Here is a 27,202-nt window from a genome sequence, read left to right as displayed (position 1 = left end):
TCAGTACAGGATTCCTTATAAATCATGCATAGCATTCCCTTCCAGCAAGTGAATTGGAATTTTCACCGGAAGCATAGATGATTGATGGAATGTGAAAGCTATAATAGGAACTGCCTTCATTTTCTTTGCCAAACTACACCACGTTGTTGTGGTTACAAACCATTTCCTTTCATCCCCAATGTTTTTTTCCCCCTGTATTTTGGAAGAAAAATATTGTAAATGCATTGCTGGCTGTTTGCCAGAAACTGATTGCGTGATTGAGCAAATTTCTATTTGTGCTATTGCACATTGACTGTGTGTTGCATCGGCAATGTTGACATATGACAATTTAGACCAATCTGCGTATCTCTATCTCCCCCCCCCCCCAAAAAAAAAAAGTTAATGTTCCTCTTGTCTCTAATATGATAGTAAAGTACTATTAAAGAATCATATTATTTTGAGTCTGAGTTGGGAGCAAAAGCTTTCAGTATTAGTGTTACTTGTACTCTGAAAGTGCATTTTTTTTTTGCACTCATGAAAAATTGTTAGATTGGATTACTGGCATTTTTACTACAAATGATTTAACTTGGTGAGAATTTTAGTCACTGTATTATGTGATTCATTAATTATTTTTTGATGGTAAGGAAATGCCATTTCTAACTAAGGGGAGAATATTTTTACAGAACAGCCACTTTTCATAGAATGTCATTTTAGTATGAGATCATCACATTCACATTTCATATATGAGTTTTATTCACAACTTCATTGAAATAGATTCAGTCAGACAGGAAATTGCGATTTTCCTCCCATTGATATTCGTTTTCACCAATGATTGAGAGTATGTGCTATTATACCCACAATGCATCTTCTTTCTGATTGTGTAAGTCATTTTAATTTCTTTTAATTCCCTCTGTATGTGATGTGGAAATCTTGGCAAGTAAAAGCACTACAGTAGAATTACCAATTAACATGCCTGTACATAATTTCAACTAGTGGAACTGTTCAAAGAGTGGTTTACATGTTTGACAACCAGACTTGAACAATTTACAATGAGTATGAGGAGGGTTTTTTTTTTTTGCAGCCAGGACATTGCAGCTTGTTGAGCTGCAGGATAGCTCATGCATTTTTCCGTCATTGATGTCAGATCAAGAGAAATGTGACTAATGTTCTTCTCTGTACCCCTGTGCCCCCATCCTCTGTCCTGTCATCCCCCCTCCCCACCCCCTCCCTTTTCTCTCTCTCTCTCTCTCTTCCAACAGTCACACCAGTGCCGGTGTGCCTCGTGGAGGAAGGAACCAGCACCAACTCTCTCTTTAGGGATGCGGATGTGCCCGTCTACACAACCCTAAGAGGGGTAAGTTTAACGGCTCCCAGGGCGACCACCTGCTACATCCTGACCACCCTCTGACAGAAATCATACTTCAGTCTCCAATTCAAAGCCAGCAGAATATTAATACCAATACATTCCCACCTCTGGCTATGAAAGATACAGGGCATTCAGACGCAAAAAATTTATACTAGTTGTATCGCTATACCAAAACGGTACAGATATATGATGAATTTATGAGTCTGAACGACATATAACGAAACGACGTATGGCAAAACGACGGTCAGAGCATCATTTCGAACTACAACTTGTTAACGAATCAGCATTCCTTGTGCGTCTGAACGTATGGCGACCATAGAACAGTATAACTGGGCGGGGTTCAATGGGAGTGCACACCAAAGTGACCTACAGCTGTCACTCATGACTACAACAGCATGCGCAGTGGGAAACTGCACATCTATACGACGTTTCTCAGAACAGTCGAAATTAGTGTCTGAACGGTCTGTCGGTTATACGATGATTCTTTATACGTCGTTTCGTTATCGAGTTTCGGTATTAAATGGCATGAGTCTAAATAGGGAGTTGCTCTACTGGTTTAAGCCATTGTAACCCTTTACGACACTTGTCCTTTGTTTGCTGATTTAGGTTGCATCTGCTAGCTCTCTTTCTTTCTTTTAACAGTCTGCCAGATGTCCCCAAAATAACCACAATGAACAGGGATTATGTAATCCTCTTAATCTGGATTGTGTCTGATAATGGCCTTTGTGTGGTGACCAGTCAGCATTGTTACCCCGGATTGAGGGATGGGGTGTCTTGGTGGAGGGAAACTGACCCAATAATCCTTATTAAAACTTAGAAACTCACAGCTATCAAAAGTGCATGAGCCTTGAAAGATCATCTGAGCATGCAGTGTGCAAGTACCAATCCATCGTGATATAGTACATAGTACTCGTCTATGTTGCCTGCCCATACCTTTGGCATTAACATTGCTCTCACCTCTCCACATCTGTAGTGATACATGTATGTCTTGTTTATTTTTTGTTTATTTTTTTTTTGGTATGTTTGTGTTTGTCAATTTTGTCGTTTTTATGTTGTTCTTGTTTTTGGTGAATCCACCTTTCTCTAGTAAATCTTTGTGGTGTTCGCCAAGAGAGGATATATAGCAATGATTTAAAGCCAGGGATGAAATTTATTACATCCTGTTTGTCACAAAAAAAAAAAGACCAAGCAAACAGTAAAATTCAGATGCAGAAATAAAACACTTTGAAGTGGCCTGTGTTGGTATTGTTTTACATACTGTCCAATTAAGATTGTGGCAAAAACAAACAAACAAACAAAGGACAATTCATTCAGAGAATCTGACCAAACATGGTTCCAAGCAGCTCATAGTTTCAATACAGCATCTTTCTGTTATTATTATTTTTTGTTTTGGCCACCTAAATTTGAAATAAAAAGATTTCAGTGGCCTGAACAGGCCACCAGAGAAAAAAAGTAAGTGTTCAAACCCTGTAAATTATGATGAAACTAATAATAATGATAATAATAACATCAAAATATTGTAAAATAACATTATCAATATATTTTGAAGAAGAGACTGTGAACACAACTCCACTAAGTAGGATGCTTGAGGGTGAGATTATTGTTTTTCAGTTTTGACTTATTCCCTGTTCGAATCCGATACCTCTCAAAAGGGACTTGAATTTTACAACTTCATCAAGCCTACTGAACAAATTTGTATGCAAGATCATGGACCTATGTAGACCCATGGTTAGACAAAACTGTTCAGAGTAATGTGATTATAATGGCCTTCAGGGCATTCAACCAAAGTGAGTGGCCAATTCTTCAGTTTAGTTTTTTTTTTTTTTTTTCTTAGAGACTTCAGGTCATTCTATTTGTATTTATGCGTATGTTTATCCATGCTTTTTATATCCCTCATTTCTATGTTTGTCTATGTATGTGCTTTTATACTATCTTTGTTTCTTCATCTTTAGTGCGCCATTGGTTTGGGGCTTGTTTGCCTTTCTCGATCTCATCAATAAGATTTGCCATGTTTCTGACTCTTTCTTTCCAAGCCAGTCAGATTTGCACAAGAACAAAACTATCTTGACTCTCTGTCGGGAATTAATCTGTGAAAATAATATCCCAGACTCACAGATGTCTTTATAATGGCTTTCAGAAATCTCTTGTGACCCAGAATTCAATTTGATATCAAAGTGATGAGATTGACATTCGTTTTTTTAAAGCTGAAAACTCTTTTAATGGATGTCTTCCTGGAATCAAAACAACACTATTTCACTCTTCAGTACTGCATTCACTGTCTGCAAATCATTCACAAATTTTCCAGTAATTGATCAATCCACGTCACACCTGTTTTATTAACCTGTCCATGTCAAATCTTTTTCTGCAGTCAAAGTCAGAAATCAGACAATTGCTCAGTCTCTATGACTCACGTCTGGCAACAATGGCAAGTCCTTTTTGCTTTGTGTATTCATTCATTCGCTATGTACTATGTATTTGTTTGTGTGTGTGTGTTTTGTATTTGTAATTTATGTATGTTTTTTTTCCGCAAGATTGTATAGTCCCACTCATTTGTCATCCTGCTGCTTATGGTGCTGGTTGATATACTATATGGCAATGCATTTCTTTTGTATTAGCTATACTCTACAGCTCTTTCCCCAGCCCATGATTTACGTAAAGGCACGGCAAGTCCAGACACATGTAAACATCCTTGTATTGTTATCTACAAAACTTGACAGCCATCGAAAGAAAGAGGAAAAAGTACACAGTGTAGCCTAGGGATGAGCTGGGTTCAAGTTTCACAATAGATTGTTCAGTCTGTTGCCATGACTACAAGCCTCTTGTTTTGATGGTTAAACTCAAGAGGGCCTGAGAGTTAGGTGGAGGGAAAACAAGGAAATCAGATGTCATAATTGGTAATTGGTTCTCAGCTGCGGAGTGAAGAGTTATATCTGTCCCTGCCGGCTCTTCTCTGCTTGAAAATCATGTCTACAAAATGAGACCTAATTTCAGTCTTGACAATATAATATTTTCAGAAAGATCAGTTTGTGTTTTGTTTTTCTCCCCAAGTCATTTTTCATTGACTGATACTGTAGTTTGGTGATGGGGGATGGGGGGGGGGGGGGGGTGGTCGTCAGCAGTCTTCGATATGTTTTGAAACTGGCAGTGCTTTTAAAAATTTGTGTAGCCAGTTGTGGCTAATATTCCTGTTCCTTTCATGAGTGAAGATTATTCAAAGATCAAAAAAAAAAAAATACTGCATTTATATGTGTGTTTGTAGAATGACAGGCAGGCAGCCCTGAAGTGTACCTACTGCTGTTATTCCCACAGGAATGAAAATAAGATTCAAATTCCTTGAATCCCAAGGCAAAGAAGAAAAGGGAAAGAAAAAGTCAACCACACCCAATTGAGTATGCAGAGCTTTTCATGTCATGCTCTTCATGACAGTGTCATGTTAAATGTACTGATTAGCTGTATGTGCCTATTGGCACCTAAAACCCTGATAACATTGTACACACTGTCCAAAGTCCTCATCACAGAAAGGGTTAATGTCAAGACACACATAATGTTTGAATAGTTTGTCTCGAGGGTTTTGAAGAGCAGATGCTATGTTTCTTGGTTTCACTTCTGTTGAAGTTTCCCAAGGGATGGTTGTGGGATCAGGTTTTCAAAGAAAAATAGTGTCCATTGTTCAACTTCCCTTTAAAACAATTGCTGGTATGTAGACAAATGGTCAGGATGAAAAAGACAACTGTTTTGTGCTGTTTAATGCCTTCTGTATAGTTTATCTTTTGAAGAATATTGCTTTCTTTGTCAGTTTTGGTTGGTACGTTTCAGGGCTCTATCAAGGCTTGACTCCACTCTGAGCTTATTCTAAATTACTTGTCTAATTTAAGATGAAATGATGACCCCATGGTACATCACAGTGCTTTTGGAATATATTCAGTGATTACTAACTGTCAAGCAGATGCTGCAGATGTATCATATGAGACACTAACTCAAAACTGTGTTGAAAGAAGGGGGCTTCATATATATCATCCTTAAACTGCAAAATCTTCTCGTCCTCTGGCAGCGTTTGACTCTGATCCGCTCCACACCCTTCACCGGCGAGTCCTCCGATTCCTCAGACGATGAGTCCAGCTCTGGCAAGCCGCCCCCTCCCCCTCCACCGGCCTCCCAGTCCGGCCACCATGGCTCCCTGAAGGCCACCAAGGCCCTGAAGGGCACAGGCGGGAGCCTGAAACTGATGGGCTCATCGCTGGGAAGCCCGAAGAAGAAGCTTCTGGCGGGATCGTCTGCCACGCTGCCCGCTGCAGGGCTGAAGAGAGGTGAGATTGTAGGAGACACTCCCAAAGTTAACAGAGTTTGAAGATTGATATCTATATTATGATGGGAAAACTGTTCATTCGTGTGTGGTGGACCCCAAAAAAGATTGACTCTCAAGATAAGCATCGCAATGGAAAAAATTGGTTCATCTTGATTTTGTTTATTTTAACCCTCACAATAATTTACCCCGTGATGATTTGGCATGTGTGAAAGCCACTAGAGGAAATGATCGATTTTCAGAATCCAGCCATGCAATTTGCCACACTAAGTCCACACACCTGGGTGCCCAGAATCATGCGCCAGTCATTGTTTAGGTATGCTGATGTGTAGTTTGTTGATTGAAACTGCTACATTCGAAGCAGAGTGATTTGTGTGTGTTTGTGTGTGTGTGTGTGTGTGTGTGTGTGTGTGTGTGTGTGAACGGTTTGCAAATAAATGTGTTCATTGATGAGATGCTCAATTCACTGTACATTTACTTCATGTGCCACAGCTGATTAATCTTCTTTGTACTTAAAGGTCCTGTTTACCTTTGGGAGCAGTGATTTGAAAAATTTGCAAGATATCACATTTGATGCATATGTGTAGGTCTGTTGTATCACAAAAACATCGTACCAAATGAAATTTTCGCAATAAAGCCTGAAATAAAAGGAGATCTCAGTATTTTTCTCAATAAACCGTAACTGTACACGGTTTAGTCTGGAAACATTTTTATTATACCTATTGTTCACATTTTGAGTATTTAACGTAACATGGATTATAAGGATTCAAATTTTTACAGTGGTTGTTTCTATCCCTAACTCACATTTTAGAACTATTCTAAAGCACTAATGCTGGGTTTTTGTTTCATGTGCAAATGGTAAATTATGCCTTTAAAGTGCCATAAGGTACACATAACCCCATCACCTTGTACACACTCTCCAAAGATTGTAACACAGAAAGGGTTAAAACCGATGAAACAAGTGTAACTCATAGAGATGAAGGAATTCTTTTTATCTGGAGAGTGGACTTGAGAAGTATAGAAAAGAAGAAAACTTGGTTTTAGTTGAAATACTTTTAGCTGATGCAAAGAACTCTGTTATATGCCTGCATGACTGGGAATGTGAAATCGCAAGTATTTTCTAATCAGAGAATTTGACCAATCTCCTTCTTGTCCTCCTGTAGGTGTGTCTGCCCACTCATCAGCCTCAGACGCGGACTACTCCATCCCACCCGATGCAGTCAGGGTGCCGTCCCACGACGGCAACAGCTCAGACGAGCCCGAACCCAGGGCCAAGCTCCTGAAGACGTGCAGTCTGGACAAAGCCTCAAAGTCCAGCTCGGACTCTCTGGACAAGTCAGACAAGGTGTGTCATAAGTGTCGAGATTCCTCCTCCCTCTCTTTGTGAGTCATGTGCAGGACATGACATGTGAGAATGTGTCATTGATGGGAGAATATGTATGGAGTGAGGAATCCAAGAGAAGTGAAATCACTTCTCCTTAAGCTTGTCCTCTTTGGCGTGGCTTTATTGATTGCAAGCTCCCCCACAAACAAATTACTATAACCTCCATTCACAAGCTCTCAAAGAATTCAAAATGAGGCAATGTGATGTTCAGCATGTTTGACGGTGTTGATGTTGATGATTTTGTAGAGATTCCATGGTTCAAGATTATAAATCTTACAAAGGTAAGGAGTATCGGTGATATGTTTATCTTGTTTTGATATAGCAAGAGTGAAATAATTGGGCTGATATCAAATTTTTTGTATCGTACATAAGATTTGGGAAATATCCATACATGAACATATTTGGTAATTTATTGTAATCATATTACACCGCACATCCTAACTATTCAAATCAATGATTCTTGTGTTGAATTCTTGAGCCTCAAGAATCATTAATTTGAAGAAATATGCAGTGCCTGCTGTACAAGGGATCACAGGCATCACTGGCTATCGAGCGGAAGCTTGGTAGTATGGTGGATATGATTCCTGTCTAGCAATCAGGTCTTGGATTCGAATCCAAGTATGTATGCCCATCTTTTTTCATCATGGCTATCAAATGCTATGTAATCTGTCTTAATTTACATCACTGAAGAGTAATTTGTCAATCAGTTACACCCTTACTAGTTGTTCCAATAAATAAGCCTCAGCTTTTTGGTTGTAAACATGTTTCTCAGGAGCCATCTGAAAAGTCTGGCTGGTTGACGAAACTCGGAGGGCGAGTCAAGACGTGGAAGAGACGCTGGTTTGTCCTGAAAATGGGCCAAGCCGAACTCCTGTACTACAAATCGCCGGTAAGTGACCGTGAAGGCAAGGGTGATCAGAACAGCTGGCTTAGGAGAAGTTGTTGAAGGGGGGGGGGGGGGGAGAAGCAGAGGAGACCTTATACCCCCAAGGGTGCCAGCCACTGGGCGGAAAGTGAGTCGAGGTCTGCTGCGCTAAGATTAGCGCCAAAGATAGAGGCTTGCAATAGACAATGGATGATGTCACCATGCAAGGCGCAGAGCCTCGCCGGGATCGGGGAGATTGTGGTGAGACAAAAGGGAAACCACAAGCACTTGCATCGACTGTGATCCACGGAGTATGAGGCGCTCACTCAACAAACTCCAAACTTCATACAGCATTTGAGTCAGCTGCAATCGATGTTACATCAACTTCATTCATGAAAGTGTGTATTACCAATTGGCACCTTAATCTGTCATTGAGGTGCCTATGAAAATGTTTTAGAAAATGTTTTTGATGCCATCGTGGACAGACAGTTATACATGAAAGGATGTTCAGCTAAACAGTGAACATTCCTGACTTAAAGTACTGTGAAAGAAACAACTCAAGTAGGTGTGAACAATTGTATTACATTAAGATAATCTGTAATTTGTTAATGTACCTATCCATTAACCCATTGAGGGTGGGCTGATTTTGCTACAACATACTTTTTCCATAGACACTTGCCCGATTATACTTGGGACTTGTCCTCAATGGGTTAAATGAGTTATCATTTATCATAAAGAGTACAGCTCTATGGTAACAAGAGATAAAATCTTATTATTTTGTGACAAAATACAACAATTTTTTACTTAGCATTGTTAATGTTTGAATCATTGTTGCAAAACCTGAAAACAACTAATAACATTCTTTGACACAATAAATTATATTTTTGATATATATTTTTATGATATGCATTTATAGGTATAAATGAGAACATAGTGAAAGAGCTGTCCATCATGGATAATGAAACAAGACATATGAGTGTATATATAGATGGCAAAAAAAAAAAGAAAATTCACTCGCTCTTTTCTTCCTTTGAAATTGTGTCCTGCATTTGCAACCCACAGAATGACGTATCCAGGAAACCCCGCGGTCAGGTGCCACTAGACAAGTTCTGCAAGATAGCCCCATCTGAGGGCTTGCAGACTTTTGAGCTGGCCACATCGAAGAGGACGTACTACCTGACCGCAGAGTCTCCGGCCGTCATGGAGGAGTGGATCAGACGTGAGTTCAGTAGACTCTCTCGTACTTGAAGAGATTTTGTTTACCCCCCACCTCAATATATATATGTCTATTTTAATACCTTTTAACTGGTACTGGTCGATATTCGAGAAGTGATGATGTATATCAGATGGGATTACTCTGAGATGAACTCCCTACCTGTGGGACAAACCAAGGGAAGTGTCTGTGATATTATACTATTGCTGTGTTTTGTTTTGTTTTTCTAGTAGCACAATTTTTAAGAAGTTAAAGTGAGCAATTTTTTTTTCTCTTTGTCTTCAAGCAAAGCAAAGTGTAAGTCAAACTTTGAATTTGAAGCATAGTCTATAGGCCAATAAGCAAATAATCAACGTTGGTGAAGGTGATGGGACAAACTATCACTTCTGAGGCGATCTGGATGTAGCTACCTTTCCGAAGCGCAGCTGAGGAAAGATAGCGTACACATTCAGATCGCCGAGGAAGTGATAGTTTGTCTCATTGCCCGAAACAAAAAGTTGATTACGTGTATTTGCTTTATATTCCACATCTAGGGTCCTAGATATTCCCATTTTATCCCACATCTGAAACCGTTTTAGCTATCTTAGGGTATTCTCAGGGCTTAATAGGCTACGTAGTTTACTTTAGACGGATGCAGGTAGATGACAATGAATTTGCTCTGCGCCCCGCGCGTGGCACCGAAATAAAAGTGTGTTGCACTGTGGTCTATCACTTGACCCAAGTCAAATGATAGACCACAGTGCAACGCACTTTTATTTCGCATGTACTAAAATTGTAAGTTATATCACGCGTTACGACTGTTTGGACTAAGAGATCAGCGAAATAAAATGACTATCATCATAGAGTGTAACAAACTTTTCTTCTCAGGTGATGTGATGGGCAAAACTATGCTTTATCACGTGATCAGCTTTTGACCAATCCTATAGCAAAATTCTTAGTATGTGGAATATAATAAGTTATAATTGTATTCAAACTTTACTAACACTTCCTCTCCAAAGGGAGAATCCATTGCAATCCCATAGCTTGTTCAATTCAGGCTTGTCTGGAGCTTTACTGACCTAGCAACAGCTGTCAGACGAGAACCATCTGAAGTAGAAGTACCAAATGATTCATTTGCAGTTAAAATGCTGGGCCCAGAATCATTCATGAGTTAGGAAATATTGATATGTTTGTTTCTTCAGATTGAATTGCCCTCCCCCTCAGTAGTCAAAAAGTCAATGATAAGCATTCATGCACGTATACTGTAAATGTGGAAATTTCGCGGTGTGGAAATTTTCACACATTTCACGCAAACAGATTCAGTACTAGCGCAAAAATTAAAGCATGCGAATATTTTTGCTTGCCATGCATTCCTTCAATTAAAGTCTTGATTCCATGGAATAAGAAATATGCAAAAACTAATCTTTCCTGACCAAGTGCAAAAAATTACTCACATGATAGTATCCACTTTTACAGTATATGCAAATATATTTTTGAGATCAGACAGTGTTCAAAACACAGTTGGAAACAGCTGATCACAGAGAAAGCTGGAATTATCCAGGGGTAGAATAATGACTACAATAATACCGTCAAAATCCACTAATTGCCTCATGGTTTTGGATATGTGTGTGTTTTGGCTGCAGTGATTGACAGGGTGCTAGAGAAGTACCGGAAGCCCAGCGAGCTGCCCCTGGCCCTGCCCCCAGGGGTCACCATGCAGGGCTGGGTCACCAAGGTCAAACTGGGCAACTCCAAGAGGTGCTGGTGTGTTCTGGCTGACAGGAACCTGAAATACTACAAGGCGGACAAGGAGAAGGTACAGTGTTTGACACTCTGTACTCACCTGTTCACCACAGCTGCCATGTCTTCCTGATCTTGCAGGATGCTCACTGAAAACTTATACAGTCAAACCTGCCATAGTGGCCACCTGCCATAAATGGCCACTAAAAAGATCCCCCGTTGAAAAGCTATATTAAAGACCATATCCATAGCTGCCACCTGTCTATAATGACCAGTTTTGCTTGTTTGTTTGTTTGTTTGTTTGTTTTTCTTTCTCTTTTTTTTTTTTGTTGTCTTCCTTGGGTGGCTGCTTCAGACAGGTTTGACTGTTTATCACCTCATATCCTGAAAAGAAAATATAAAAGTCTTCCTGATTTGGGAATTTCTAACGTTGCATTAGGGCTTTTTTTTTTTTTTTTCTTTACAGTTTTCTAGTGATATGCTGTAGGCCTGATATCAAATGTGTCAAATACCTTGTTAAGCACTTCACAGTGACAAATGAAGTCATATCTTTTGAAAATGCTCATGTGGTGATATTATGAATTTATGGATCTAGATAGATAGATAAATTGGTAGAGAGGTATAGACAGAAAACTACAGAAATAGATAAAGAAGATAGCAGATATCGAGGTAGGTGGACAGAAAGTTCAACAAATAGAAAGTTGGACAAAGACATAGAAAGATTGACAGATAATTAGATAGATGAATGAATAGATTAATATTTGGAGAGATAGAGAGATAAGTAGACGTATTGAATGCCAAGCTTAGAACAAAGAATAGACTTGCAACAATATGCAATGTCTTTGCTCTGCTGCTGCAGTCTGCACTTGGCACCATCGACATGAGAGAAGCTTCCGTGGCTGAGGTGGATCAGTCGGCCGTGTCGGATGATGAGGGAGATGACAGGTCGGAGCCCACCAAGTTCACCCTCTCCATCATCTCTAAGAAACCAGAGAAGCAGAGCACCACTTTCCTCAACTTCACCTCACAGGAGGAAAAGGTTCGGGAAGAATACAATGTTTTAAGATATAAGAATTGCAATGATATGATGTCAATTTCTGATAGATATCCATATCTGTAAACTGCGAAGAGTGTACAGATGCAAAATGTATTATTCAGTGCATTCCGTGTGCCAGGCAGAGAAGAAGTCGCTGTCGTTTTTGAGTGTTTCTTTTTTCCTCATTTTTATTGGATTGCCATGTTTTGATCTTTGCCAAAACCTACAAGATAGGGCAGTGATTTGATGGATTTCTCATGACATGCTGCTCATCTTCATAATATTTACTCATCTTCATAATTTTGACTTCCATTGGCACATCTTAGCTCCACTCCCTCACACAGACTAACAAAGAAACACACCCAGAGGCATATGAACACAGACATAGAAAATGAAACTTAATGAGTAGTGCTTTTTTTTTTCTGTTAACAAAAAATTAATAAAACCTCTTCCCCCCCCCCTTCTCCAAGGACTCCTGGTTATACCACCTCATGGTAGCCAGTGGTGGAAGCGGTGGCAACTCGCCGGATGGCGGCACAGAGTTTGAGAGCATCGTCAAGAAGCTGATGAGCACGGACAGCCCCCTGGCCAGCCCCCTCTGGAAGCACCCTGCCATGGTCTTCTCCAAAGAGAGCCGGGACCGCCCCCTGACGACCCTCCTGTCGGATGCCCTCAGTCGGGAGGCGGTCAAGTTTAGCAAGGTAACAAAGTTTTTCAAACACGGATTGCTGCGACAAAGTCAAGAGGAAAGTTGGGTACTGTCAGCTGAATAATAACAAAGGATGGGGAGCTCCAAGCATTTTTGAAAACAGACCAAAGAAATCACCACAATGTTTGGAATATCAACTGACAGTAGAAGTACTGATTAGAAGTCCAGGACACTTTGTTCAATTTTGTCACTTCAAGAAAAGGGATTGGCTATGTAAGATTTGACCATTTTTATTTCAAATAAATCTTTGCAATGAAGAATGATATTTTACTGAGTACTCGCTTTGATTATGCCATGCAAAATGACAGGCTCATTCTTTTGTACAACTAAGAACTACTACAATTTGTTGTGTTTTTTTTTTTGTCCAAAGAATAAAACATTGTTATGTGCATTCAAAATGATTCGGTATTTCCTGTTGTATGCCATTACACTAGGATTATACCTCTTGGTGTATTTTTAATATATATTTACAGTAGTTTTCTTCTCAGATTTTTTTTTAAAATCAAATTGTATACATTTAGGCTTTTTAGGTGCAGAAATCAAGTCAGAAAAAATTGAAGTCTTGGAGAGATAAATAATTTTTTTGTATTCAACTTTTTAAAAAAGGACTCAGGCATTCGCTCTCTCATGTCAGTGTTTATTCTGTCTCTGCCCTCAGACGTGTAACCTATTTATCAGTGCCTCCCTGGACATGCCTGCGGTCGACTATCACGTCAACCTGGCCCAGAATGCATTGCAGACAGGTCTGTCACACACGGAGCTCCAGAACGAGATGTACTGTCAGGTGATCAAGCAGACCAACCACAGCTCAGCACTGCCTTCAGCGGTAAGTTGTCACGAGACGTAGAGATGCCAACTGTTACCTTTTTTTTCTTTCTTTTTTTTCGCTGTATATCGTACCATTTTCCCCCAAAATACTGCAGGTTTCATGGAAAAAAACACTGCTTTTCTCAAATTGTAGTACTACATATGTCTTTTGTACAAGATGATGTTTGAAATATGGAAAAGTCTCATGATTAAGTATCAAACCATCATTTTAGACTGTTTCTTTTTGTTTGTTTGTTTGTGTGGTTGGTTGGTTGGATGGTTTTATTTCTGCATTTTTCAACATTTTATTTCAAAGTAACATCACTGATGATTTTTTTTTCAACATTTTCAACAGAAAACAATGTAAACAGAACTTTGTCATGAATGAGGACGAATCAAATGTCAAATAGTAGGAATATTCACAAAGGAAAAAATGCAGCAGACCACACGTCATAAGTGTGTGCTTGAAATGCTTTCATTAAAAAAAAAATTGAGAATTTGATTTTGGGTTTATCATTCTCTCTCCCCCCCCCCCCCCATCTCTTCCCATCCCATGCAGAGTGGCGAGGAGAGTCCTCGGACCAGGGACCAGCGGTCAACGGGCGGTGAGCACACGGTCAGCCAGGCCTGGCAGCTACTGGCCATGATGTGCCAACTCTTCCTCCCCTCCCACCAGTTCATGTGGCTCCTCCGCAGACACCTGGAGAGATTCGCAGACACCAAGTAAGTCCTCTTTACTGCACTCCTAAATGCACTCCTCCTCAACGGGGTAAGGACAGTACTAAAAAAACTTGTGAAATATGGCATCCCAGTGATTCATTGACTCTCTGTGCTAGGGACTTCAGATAGTGAATACAATGCTATGGGGTTTTCTATGCCACACAAAGGGTTAAAGGTATTGTTTACCTTTGGGAACAGTGATTTTAAAAAAATTAAGATATGACATTTAATGCATATGTATAGGTCTGTTGTATCACAAAACATCCTATCATATAAAATTTTCGTGATAAATCCTAAAATATAAGTACATATTTGTATTTTTCTTAATAAACCATAACTGTAGATTGTTTAGTCTGGAAACCTTTTTATTATAACTATTGTTCACATTTTGTATATTTAACTAAACGTAACATCGATTTTACCAATTCAATTTTTTACAGTGGTTGTTTCTATCCATAAGTCACATTTTAGAACTATTTTAAATCAGTAATGCTGGGTTTTTGTTTCATCTGCAAATGGTAAATTATGCCTTTAATCCATTCATACACTGATGTTCTTCCTCTTCCCAGGACAGAGATAGGAAAGTACGCCATCTTCTGCCAGCGGTCAGTGGAACGGACCAATAGGAACGGCAAGAGGGAGGCCAGACCATCCCGTCTGGAGGTCCTGTCCATTGTCCAGAGACATCCGTACTATCACTCCAAACCAATCAGCATTCCAGTCCACTTTGCAAATGACACCTACCAGGTGAGGCCCCCTCCCTTTTCCCTCCATTAGGCCATTTGTGATATTCCTTACAGTTACCATGGTAATTAAGAGAAGGGAGGTTTAGTGATAGTTAATGCTTTGAAAATATGAAATACATCACAAATATTAGAGCTGAATTCCATTCAGGGATATGTCAGTTGAACTGAGTTTTCTTCTTTTTTTTTTTTAATCAAGGCTTATATTGAATGAAAGTTTTCTTGACAAATTGTGTATTATGTTTTGAGTTAATCATTGATTGTCACCTATGTACGTTGTTACATTTGTCTCTGTTCTGTGAATTAATTTTCTGCTGATATTTTGCTGTAACGTATCAGGTATTACATGCATAGAATGCAGAACTGAAGTCCATCCTTGAATGAGCAAGCAAACCAACAAAGAAAAAGAATTTGTGCAAGGTATTGATCATCTTTTTGTGCATTGCTTCTTCTCTCGTCAGGTTGTCGGCTTTGATAGTTCAATGACGGTGAAGGAATTCCTTCGTCAGTTGAACCATCACAGCGGCATGAGGACAGAGGAGGACTCTGGGTTCGCTCTCTTTGCTGACGATCCTAGCAGCAGGCAACTCAAGCACTGCCTACCGACCAACGTCAAGGTAAGAACTCTTCCCAGTAGTTGTACCCTGTCAGCAAATCAATTTTACTATTCAAGAAAGTGTGATAATGTGGAAAGATGTCCAAACATGTTGTCAATGGATTTGCAATTTGCCAATTTAAGCCATTGTTTTCATCTTTGTCGACATATTTAGTGAAAAGCTTTGGTCAATTGTGGCCGAACTATTTCATAAACATGCAGCAAGGTCCTGCTGCATTTAAAGAATGTTTTCATGTAAATTGTAGATGTTGATGATGTGTTTCCTAATTTTATATTAGGAAATTGGATTTTTTTGCAAGATGAAATGTAGCTTGTGACTAGAGAAAATAAAATTGCTTAGCCATACATTACCTGATTCACTCAAGATATCGATAAGAACAAAATAATTCAGAATAGATATCTAGATATTTCTGACACATTTAAATGTTAATATTGAAGAGAGATTAAAGACAAAGGATAGAGGAAGAAAGGATGCCACTGAGAAAAGAAAAGGGTAGGGAAAAAAGGAAGAATAGAGAAGGTAAGAGAAAAAGAAAAAGGAAGGAAAAGAGAAAAAAGAGAGAGGGAGGTAAACAGTAGTTGTACTTGCATTACACAAAGAAATGAAAAGGAGATAAGAGATAGTGAAGGAGGTGACTGACGAAAAATGATCTCTCCTCTCCGGACCAGATCTGTGATGTCGTGTCCAAGTGGGAGCAGGCAGCAAAGGAGTCGAAGGCAGGCAAGAAGGACGGATCAAGACTTATCAGACTCACGTACAGACACCGGTCAGTTGAACCCTTGGCCCAGACGGCCATGGACCTCAGCACAGTTTTCATAAACCTTCTCAACAACAATTTGTAATAAACAATAATTGGCAGTTGCCACTCTACCCAGCTGGCTACCAAACCAGTGAGCTGGAAGAGTTATTGGTCAGTTACCAGTGACAACTGTGAGGAATTTGAGTTGCAAATAATTACAAGACCTGTTAAAATTTAAGTTGTTTACATTCATGGTTTTTTTTTTTTTTTATAAATTGTAATGATGATAATGAAGATTGCAGACAGCATTATGAAGCAAGGTCCTCAAAGGTTTTGACAATGAATGGATAATGCAATAACTTACAAGTTCTGTTGCAAAATGGGTGTAGAAAAAGAACAGTTTTTTTTTCATATGCATCTATAGCTTGTGGTTTTCATGGGTAACAACTGCCCATTGCAAAATGTCTGATATTAAGAAAGTTACAGATGTGAAGCTTTCACATAAGTCTAGTTTTAGCTTTAGTATTAATGGCAGTTTTTGTGTACAAACATTGATAAGATGTTTTCTTTTTTTCTGACCATTGTGTTTTTTTATGCCCTATCAATCAATCAGTGATTGATCCATATTCATCAAAGTTCATGGTGTGCAGTGTCATATGTGGTGTAAGGTATTTTACAAACATTGTTTTTTTAGTGGTCTTGTGTATGAAAGATTACATGCTCTTGTATGCTTTCAGACATGAGCTGCCATGCTGCAAGCTTTCATCTGTATTCATGCTAGAATGTTTGTCTCATCATAAAACTTTTCTGCAGGGAGTACCATCGTCATGGCTGCCAGAATGAGACGGACAGGGAGCGTCTGCTGCTGGCGTACCAGGTCAACACCGACCTCGTAGCCGGCAGGTTTCCCGTTAGCAAGGAGATGGCGGTAGAGCTGGCATCGCTCATGGCTCAGGTATGTCTGTCATGTGACTGCTTTTTCTTCTCAAACCATCAGTAATGCCAGTAATAGTGAGCCCTCTTGTGTCAGTATGTAGACATCTTTGGCAGTATTCACAGTCACCTTTCAAAAAATCTACATTGAAGAACAACAACAGAATCAAAACCACTATCTGCATAGCTTTATACTTGAAGCAGTATGCACAATATTTGATACACTTTGAAGTGTTGTCTGCTGGGCTTACAATGGGACAAAACCTGCATCAGTGATTGTTGTGTTTTGTAGTGCTATACAGCTGTAGTAATACCTTGTGAAGGCAAACTTTTCCAAGATCAGTTAACCAGCTGTGAAGACAACTTTAGTTCTGCTTATTTCGCATGACTGTGACATGCTAAAGGTATCTGACAGCTACATGTTGTTGTCTTCTTTTTGCTTGATATATATGAAGGATGAAAGAGTGACCACTTCATTATTTCCCATGAGTGGGACTGCACGGAAATTGTTAACTAGCTGATATTTAGTTTTTTGCTACTATAGTGTAGTACTACCCTAGCATTACAACTGTTTCAGGAGTGACTGACAAATGAATCAGGGGGGCATTTCATGAAGCATTTTGTCCGACAAATTTGTTGGACAAATTTGCTCTCGGCCAATCAGATGCAAGAATATCAGTAGCTGGAAACAGTTTGTCTTAGAAAATATCTGACAAAACACTTCATGAAATGCCCCCAAGATTCCCAGACTTCCTACTTCAATCCTCTCACCTGGTTACGGTCAGATGAAGACACTATGATTGTGATTAGAACCTCCACCCTATCTCTTCTTCCCCTTGGCTCGGTCCTCACAACTAGATCGACCACGGGGACTGCAAATGTGCATCCACGTCGGACCTGGGTTCGACCGGTGGGTCCACCAGCTCACTCTCCTCCCAGAGCGCAGACTCCGTCCTGGAGAGGTTCTACCCAGTCAGGTACCAACCGGCCGCAGAAAACGAAAGAAGGTGAGAGGTGGGCCACCCATATTTAGAAGGGATGGGGGAAGGATGGGAGAAGGGGGACTGGTGGAAGATGTGATAGGTCTGCCAGCCTTCTAAACTGACCAAAAGTTTCGCTGGCATCACGAAAGTTTTAGCCCAACAATCTCTTGTCAAACTCTTCACATCTTATGCAGTGAGAGGTCTCAGAATTTGTGAATATCCATGTATTTGGATTGAGTAGATAGTGCATATGTAGTCCTGTCATCACAAGTATTCTGTTTAATATTTCTCATGCTGTTATTATTTGCATACAAGGGATAATGGTTTGTCATGTTGACAACCCGGGGTCGCAGTGATTTCAGTTTTGTCCATGGTATGCAATACGGTTAACTTATACCTTGCAAAGTGATCGGGGCTCATCAACTGAATATTTTCACTGTAAAATCACAGCAAATTTCAAGCACCTGCTGGAGACTGTTTACTTTGTGGAGCATCAGTGGGATTTAGGGAGTAAAGGTGCCGTAAATTTACATTTAGAAGACAAAAATTGTCAAAACTTGGTATCTAAAGTCAGTATTTCTTTTTTGTTGTCTTGATCTTTCAAGTACTTTTGTAAGTTCTTCTGTCAGATGGTCTTGCTTGTAATGTGGAGTGTTTGAATACTTCTTTTCTTTTAACACTTGCCCCTTTGCGCAGAAAACTGAAGCAGAACATCTGCGAGAAGTGGCTGGAACTGCGAGGTCGCAGCCAGACGGAGTGTGTGCGTATCTACCTCACTGTGCTCCGCAAGTGGAAACACTTCGGGGCCTACGTCATTCCCGCCACTGTGAGTCTCTCCTTTGGCACTTTTCTCAACATTGAGGTAGGGTGTTTTCTTGTTTGTTTGATGCTCCCCTTCTGACCCTTTTTTTTTTTACCTCGCTGACTGACATCTGGCATCGCAGCATCTTGCGGGAAAATGTTCAAGCGGCGTAGATAGAGGGCGTCCCGTGCACTGACACCTGCAGGGCTACCATGGTGACTGGCTTGGCTTTGGGAGAATAGTTGCAGAGAATGCCGTTTGTAACCATGCTCCATTTTAACACACTTGTGTTTAAAGAGAAACTCACTCCACACCCAGACTTTCTTGTAGTGACTACAGTATAGGTCTAACAGGCAAAACAGTAAAAATGCACCAGAATCTAACAGGACTAAAAATAAAGACTGTTTAGTTCCATATGTCTCTATGATTCAGTGATGTCGACCACAAACATATTTACAAATAGCAAATCTTAACTGTGTCAGTTGGTTTGTACGTCAAAAAACTTTCTGAACTGATTTTGGTTTTAGTTTAGCATGTAAACCATAAAAGAAGTCATCACAGTTTAATCATGACAACTTAGTGGTGTACCTAGAAGGATTTAGTATCTTTTTTTTTGTGAAATTTATTTCATGACTTTGTAAATCATTTTTAGAAAGGGAATCTGGTAAAGATTTATATGCAAGTCAGATGAACACTCAAGAGGGCTTCAATTCAGTCCTCATCTAATTTTCTTACGTGATTGCTGTGTTTCTTTTTCTCAGAAAATGAGAAACTTTGAAACATCCAAATATCCTATTTGTTGACCAAATGTGATCAAACATTTTGACCTTACGCTCCCACCCCCATAAAAAAAAAAAATCCCCTTGAGCATAAAGTGGAGTTTCCCTTCAAACTTTCATACCCTGTCATTCAATTTCCCTCTAACATACTAATATTCCCCTTTAATTCTTATTCTGCATTACTCAAAGCTGTGTATTCATGATGGCTAATTATTGTCATTGTATTTCTCTAAAGAACATCATATTGGAATGATATTGTTACCAATTTGATGAGGCCAGTTTCCTTGTGTATTCATATGCATGGATATTTTTCTTCTGAGGATGTGGTAACAGTACATTCCATTCACCCTAAATAATTTATACTCAATGCAATTTAATACTTGGAATGTACTTATATGTAGTTGTAGCTATGTTTGGCAAGCATGCTCTTATTCAGGGAACAGTGCATGTTATAAAGGTATGCATAAATGTGAATATCTTAGTATTAACTGTTCTATTACAGTTGTGTTTTGATAAAGAGGGCCTAAGGGTGACAAATATATATATATATATATATATATATATATATATATATATATATATATATATATATATATATATATATATATATATATATATGTATGTATATATATGTATATATATATATATATATATATATATATATATATATATATATATATATATATATATATATATATATATATATATATATATATGTGTGTGTGTATATATATATATATGTATTCTTTTTTTTTCTTCTTTTTTTTTTGCCAGTTATTGTTTTGAAGGCCCAAATGTTTTTCAGCCAATTCTTGTAAACATGCTTCTTCTTTTTTTTAAAAGATATTTTCGGCTATATCCTTGTACCCTTATAGATTTTTTTTTTTTTAAATCTTGATTCGGTATGAAGAAGCATCTGTAGATACAACCATGAATTTACGCAAATAAAGTGTTTAAAGATATGGCAGACTGGCGTATATGTAGATACGAGGACAAATATCAGCAAAATGACATTTCAGATTATGGCTTCTTTATATATTTCCATGGTCTGCTGTGGATTTTGGTCATATTCAGATGTTTTGAACAGTCTGTTAATGTCACTCCAGTGCCTGCATTAGAGACCATGTCCCCATCAGTTATAAATGAGCTGCACTTACCTTTCCCCAAAGCAAATACATCTCAGTAATTACTGAAGTGGCAAACAATTCTAATGGTATCAATCTTGAGGATTTGTGTCTAGAAATAGGCCAAAGCGCCTATATACTGTATTCTAATTTGCATCAGTTGCCCCTTCAAAGGTTGTGCCATTTAGGGCTCTGTTTGTCAGGGAGTCTTTAATGATTAAGTGGTGTTTTCTATACTGCTGAATTGCCCTTTTGCAATACTAGTAGTCAAAGCCAAAGTAAGATGTAAACATCTATTTGATATTGAACAAATATTTTGTCCATTATCGGTGAGAAAAAAAAAAGATTGGACATAAAAAGTTTATGATAAACAGGGCTGATTTGTTTAAGTATAGTAGAGTATGATATTGGAAATTATTCTCAATAGTTCTGTTAGACTAAGGGGAAATGAAATTTGAATCAAATTCTAGCTATTATGAAAATGGATTACTACGATATTGTCCCTGCCACCTGTTAATTCTTTGTCTAATGCATCCATGTGGTAAAAAAGATTTGTAGCGAGGAAACTCATTTCTGCCCATTTCAAACATGCAAACGCAAGGTGTGGTAATTCTTTGATGAACCAAAATGCCAAATGTACATATATGTAGATGTGTAAGAAAATAGAAATCAAATAATTAAAATCAGACTAAAGATGGTTTTGTGTGACTTTTATCATGAAAAGAACATGATGCTGTTTTGGGGATCTCCTTTGCAATTTTGTCATTAACTTCGCCTGTGGTTCAGTAATATTTCTTCTACTTTTCCACAATCGTACTCTACTCAGCATATCTATGGCCTGTCACCATGAAAACCAAAGTCACCAAAAATTTCTTTTCTGAAGCCATTAGGATAAAATCTGTGGATTTGAAGCATACTGATAAAATATGACCAGCCCTGCTTCACTTTCAGAATTTCATTTCAGGAATGGTGAGAAAGCTGGCTGCCAGATACACCGAATTTTGAGATAATTAACTGTGATGTGAAGATACAGTCGAGCACACAGTATGTCAATTTAAAACAGCAGGATAAAAAATTTCAGATCCCCACAAATTCTTACGGTAGACAGTAATAAGTTGAGATCTGAGACTTTTGAATTTTTGACAGATATAAAAACTTCTAATATTTTGCCAAAGTCAACCTGCAGTTTTTCTGACTTTGATGCCCGAGACTTTATGCCCGAGTTGTCATGGTGATGGGTCACATGTGCAGTTTGAGAACATAACAAGCATTTTCCATCTTCCTTTTCCAGCATGAGTCTGCCTTGTTCCATTTATGTGCTAACTGCATATTATATACTTTATTCATTGAATATGTATATGACACTCTCTCACCCCCTGCTATAACCCATCATATCTGCCAAGATGTACATTTGTAATAGTGCAGTATAAATCTCAAGATTTCTGACATGCTTGAATATTGAGGGGATTGAGATGGTTGTATAGGTACCTCTGCAAATGCCATGTTGACGTAGGGGTCAGTGAAGGCTACAGGTTTTATCTGAAAAACTCCCACCACCAGCAAATTTGCAAGATCTCATTGATGCATCTCATGTCATGAATGATAATCTCAACATCTTTTGCGCGATGAACGTGCTTTGACAGTAGCTGACAAATCTAAAGTAATTACAACAGTGGCAATGCCCAATCAGCTTGTAGTATTTCTTTTTGTTGTCATAGTGAAAATGTGTTGTTTTAAGAAGTTTATTAAGCATGAAAATTTCCTTCCAAGATGGTAAAGGGTGGTAACTGGTTTCTTTTTTTTTTTCTTTTTTTTAAAGACCATTCGTTGGTAATGTGCAGGGCAAGTGTTTAATTCATTACTTTAAATATTTGAAAGCAAAATCTATTCTAAGTAATTTTAACTGTCTACATAGATTCTGATATCTACTGAGACTTTTGTGTCAGTCAGACTTATAAAAACTGTGACATCACATTTCTCAAACTGGGACAATTTTTCTAGGGCTAGGTCTCAAATATTTATGGAATGCTCATCTATCAGGCTTGTCATGTTATTAACTGCTTATTGCTTTAATACCATTCATGCGCCATGTACCAGTGAAATATTTACCACTTTATGCTGATGATGTGTGCGAAGGCTGCCCACATTTTGCATCTCTTCCAGAGATGCTTGGCTTTCTAGGTCTCCGTCCTTTCCCGTCTGGAATTTCAACAAATTATCTAGCTGGAATAAGGGATTTGAATTCCAAATCATCAAAGTTGTTATGATTTAAGTGATTTACCAGTCAAAAAAAAGAGTTTGATATCAAATATTTATTAGCACTCAGGATGCTACTTGCAGCTAAGTCTTATACATGATTTTTTTTTAAAATCAAAGACAAATTCTTCACTTTCTGACTTTGTGTTGAATTGAATACTACTCCTGCACTTATTAAATTGGATATTCTGATTTCTAGTGGAACTTGCGGAGTGCAAACATCCTTGGATAAACTGTTTAACCCACAATATCAATCTTGATCCAGATTTTATATTAAGGTTGACTGGAAGTGCTTGGATAGTGATGATTGTGAGACCTTTACGAAAGGGCAGGAAAGGCATCGAATTAGACTGTATTATCATAATTGTGAAATGGAAATTGTCTATAAATTATGTATATGTTGAATTAGTGTACACTGAGATGATGCGGTCTTAAAGTGAGTAGGCAAGTTTAATCAAATGTTTATAAATATTCCCTTGATTTTATTTCAGTGCAAGTATGGCAAGCAGGAACGAGTGTGGCTCACTGTCAATGAGAGTGGTCTGAGTATATTGGACTTCAATTCACTTGTGAGTATAATATCATGTCAGATATCATTTACCTAGGGTGCTGGAGGTATTATTTTTAAATGTTTTTGCTTTAACCCTAACCCTTCAACATAAACTGCAACTAATCATTCATAACTTCTGAAATGGAATTTTTTTTTAAATGTTTTTCTTTTGTCTTTACTCATCACATGAAATAGCAGGACATTATGCATATAATTTGCATAAATTATGGTGTGCATAATAATGCTATTTTAGATTTGTAGAGCTTGTTAATCTTTTTTTGTCATTCAAGTTTGCTTTAGATCATTCCATGATGAGATCTGCAGTAAAAAGTGCAAAAGCATTACATTTGCCTACATAACATGTACTTAATTAGTAATACACATATTCATTAGTACTGATTTGAAAAAGTGTATCATATCATTCAAACATGAAAAAAAAAAACATAATTTGACAATGAATACCTTCCTTTTACATATAACAACTTTGAATAGGGATTTCTAAACTATATACTGGACACTCAAATAAAAAAAAACAACAAATTTTTCCAAAAAATGCATGTTTGCATAATTAAGAATATCAGAAAAAAAAAGAGTAATAATATTAATTCAACTATGCATTCATGTACAAAACATAATGAACTATGTGTACACCAAATTTGGTTGCAATCAGACAATCAACAGCCAAGATCTTGGGGGGGGGGGGGGAGGGGCTGTAGGGGCCCCTCCCAAGTTTTTTTCAGCCTCCAAAATACCCCAGTCTTTTTATGATTAAAGAGGAAGTTTAGTACATTATTCATATATCCTACACAAATAATCTAATATGCTTTCTGGTATACATGTATCTCACCATGTGAATAATATGTCATACAATATCATGCCATGATATAATCTTTGCCTTCTAGGTTGATCTGAAATCTCTTATTCAAAAAAAGAGAATGGAAGTAATTACAAATGATTTAGAAAAACTGTTCAAGGAAATGATAGGTAATACGGATCTTAATGTCTTTTAATTTCTAGCTTTTGGTATTTTTTTTACTGTACTTGTAACTGTTCTTGCTGGTCCTCACTGATCAAGTGCAATCAATCTCAAGATGCTACAATCAAGTAAAAAAAAAAAAAAAAAAAAGGATGCAAGAAGATCTGAAAAATGATGTGATTGAAAGTTGAGTTTGTTTAATACATGTTACCCAAGCAATATCATGAAATGTGTGTGTATATACAGTATGTATTGCATATTTTAATTTGTTTGTGTATAAATGTATCTTTGGTAAATTTGTTTGTGAGTACGTAACTGTAACCGAGTGTGTGTTTTTTTTTACAATGTATGATGTATTTACATGTTTTTCTGTATTGTCCTTTGTCTTTGCCTTGTGCCTCCTGTTCAATCCAGGAGACAACCTTGGCCTTTCATGTTACATTGTTTATTGATATGATAAAGAATGCTGAACAAACAAATGTTTTTTTTTTTCTTTGTATTTCCAGGAGGACAAGGTTTCGTATCCTCTGGCGTCCATTGTTACATTTGGTGGTTGCCGTGACGACTTCATGCTGGTAGTGAGGAAGCAGACGGAAGACGATGCAGACTTCACGACGGACAAGCTCATGTTCGACATGACCAAAGCAAAGGTAATAAATCCTCGAGATCCTTGACAAACTTTATTTTTGTTTGTCCTTTTCTTGGCTACTTCACACTCCGGGAAGAAAAGTGATACATGGTAGACCTGAAATCACCAACATTATGCCTCTCACCATAGAATCCTCCCAGGAATACATTAATTTTGTTTTGTTTCTCATTCTACTGTTTTGACCCGAGACATTTCTAGAATGTAAATGTGGACATAGATATATGTGTAAATGCTGTAAATGCATTCACTTTACAATTTCATGGACTGTAATGAACTTCATGATTTTTAGATTTTTAACAATGCACAATGAGGTATTTCTTGAATTAGCTTGAAATTCAATGCAGGTGGTGGTGACAGAACTTTCTTTGCAAAAGCTTTGTTTTTCATCATTCTATAGATGCATGATCATGAAGATAAAGCCTTTTGTGAAAAAAAAAAAGAATGTTTCTGCTTAGAATCAGCTTGTATTTCTAATGTTGCTCATCATTGGAAGCTTTACATGTGATCAGTTGACAATGGAGATACTTCTTTCTTTTAAACTATGCCAGTAAAACTGATTTGTGCATAGGGTGTAGGTCATATTTAGTGAGGACATTTAAAAGTTCTTGGGATCCCCCAAAATTTGCATGACTTTTGAAATACACCTTTTAATGGTCAGACATTTTTCTTGTGATGAGATTTCAAAGTGATCTAGTTCTGAACATGCATGAGGCAGCAAAGAATCAGATAATTGACCTAATATTCAGAAAAAGGAAAGACATGTGCAGTTAAACATACACTGTATTTCTGCATTTCAACTAGTCAGATGACATATTTTTTCAGTTTCTTTTCAATGTCATTTCTATGGAAGAGATATTGACTGCGTGGAAATCTCATAATATTGCCTCTAACAATCTTCAGGCAGTCAATATTTCTTCCATAGAAATGACATTGAAAAGATACTGAAAAAATTTGTCATCTGACTAGTTGAAATGCAGAAATATAATGTATGTTTAAGTGCACATGTCTTTCCTTTTTCTGAATATTAGGTCAATTATCTGATTCTTTGCTACCTCATGCATGTTCAGAACCAGATCACTTTGAAATCTCATCACAAGAAAAATGTCTGACCATTAAAAGGTGTATTTCAAAAGTCATGCAAATTTTGGGGGATCCCAAGAACTTTTAAATGTCCTCACTAAATATGACCTACGCCCTATGCACAAATCAGTTTTACTGGCACAGTTTAAAAGAAAGAAGTATCTCCATTGTCAACTGATCACATGTAAAGCTTCCAATGATGAGCATTAATACACTTGATTCCCAAGGTTCGTCCTGTCACTATGACCCAACTTAAGCAATGGATTTTTGCCACTCTCAATATTGCACCACTCACAGGTGTCCCAGCTGACACAGCTAATAGCACACTTCATCCGGACGATGGTGCACCAGAAGGGGCTCGCGCCGCTGCCTCTGGCAGACGAGAGACACCGGAAGCCTCCACAGCCGAAACAGACGTCCAGCACCAAGTCGACGAAGACGGCGGCCACCGTGACCACCGCTGCGACGTCATCCCTGAAGGCCAAGGAAGTGAAAGATGGAGCGGCTGTCGGCAGCAGTCGAGCGGTTTGAGAGCCCCTTGAACACGTATTAGTAGGGTGTGCACCCATCTCATCCCTCCCCCTCCTCCTCCTCCTCCTACATCCTTCGTGATGATGGTCACAAGCACCCTTGTCTGCCGTGCGAGTAGAATCGTGAGCATCAGTAGATGAGAACTTGGGTAGCCGGGATGGGATGTTGTCTCTTCTTCCTTTGCCATCTCAATAAGAGGATGATACTTCAACCTGTTGGTCCTTTGACATCGATTCTTGGCTGACATCACACCAGTTATCACTGCACCTCTCCTTGATGCAACATCTGAGAATTCTCAATGTCACTTTCCAATGTCTACCCCCTACTTCATGCACCGTG

At 38.3% G+C, this 27,202-nt stretch overlaps 1 protein-coding gene across 1 annotated transcript in view; it reads left to right on the top strand.

Moving 5' to 3' along the window:
* LOC140227212 (pleckstrin homology domain-containing family H member 2-like) overlaps nt 1–26,972 on the top strand; it is a 110,211-nt gene extending 83,239 nt beyond the window's left edge. Inside the window, 19 exon segments of the mRNA XM_072307643.1 lie at nt 1,239–1,333; nt 5,397–5,652; nt 6,812–6,993; nt 7,805–7,921; nt 8,960–9,116; nt 10,733–10,905; nt 11,689–11,868; nt 12,336–12,566; nt 13,233–13,417; nt 13,967–14,104; nt 14,671–14,848; nt 15,306–15,461; nt 16,130–16,227; nt 17,014–17,155; nt 17,992–18,140; nt 18,813–18,978; nt 23,569–23,646; nt 25,110–25,253; nt 26,630–26,972. Coding sequence (XP_072163744.1) covers nt 1,239–1,333; nt 5,397–5,652; nt 6,812–6,993; nt 7,805–7,921; nt 8,960–9,116; nt 10,733–10,905; nt 11,689–11,868; nt 12,336–12,566; nt 13,233–13,417; nt 13,967–14,104; nt 14,671–14,848; nt 15,306–15,461; nt 16,130–16,227; nt 17,014–17,155; nt 17,992–18,140; nt 18,813–18,978; nt 23,569–23,646; nt 25,110–25,253; nt 26,630–26,863 — 3,059 coding nt within the window. The 3' untranslated portion in view covers nt 26,864–26,972.
* Nucleotides 26,973–27,202: the final 230 nt, after the last annotated feature.

Source organism: Diadema setosum, chromosome 1 (assembly GCF_964275005.1).
Source record: "Diadema setosum chromosome 1, eeDiaSeto1, whole genome shotgun sequence".
NCBI classification, from domain to species: Eukaryota; Metazoa; Echinodermata; class Echinoidea; order Diadematoida; family Diadematidae; genus Diadema; species Diadema setosum.
The sequence above is the reverse complement of the archived record's forward strand: the minus strand, read 5'-3'. Positions and strand labels throughout refer to the sequence as shown.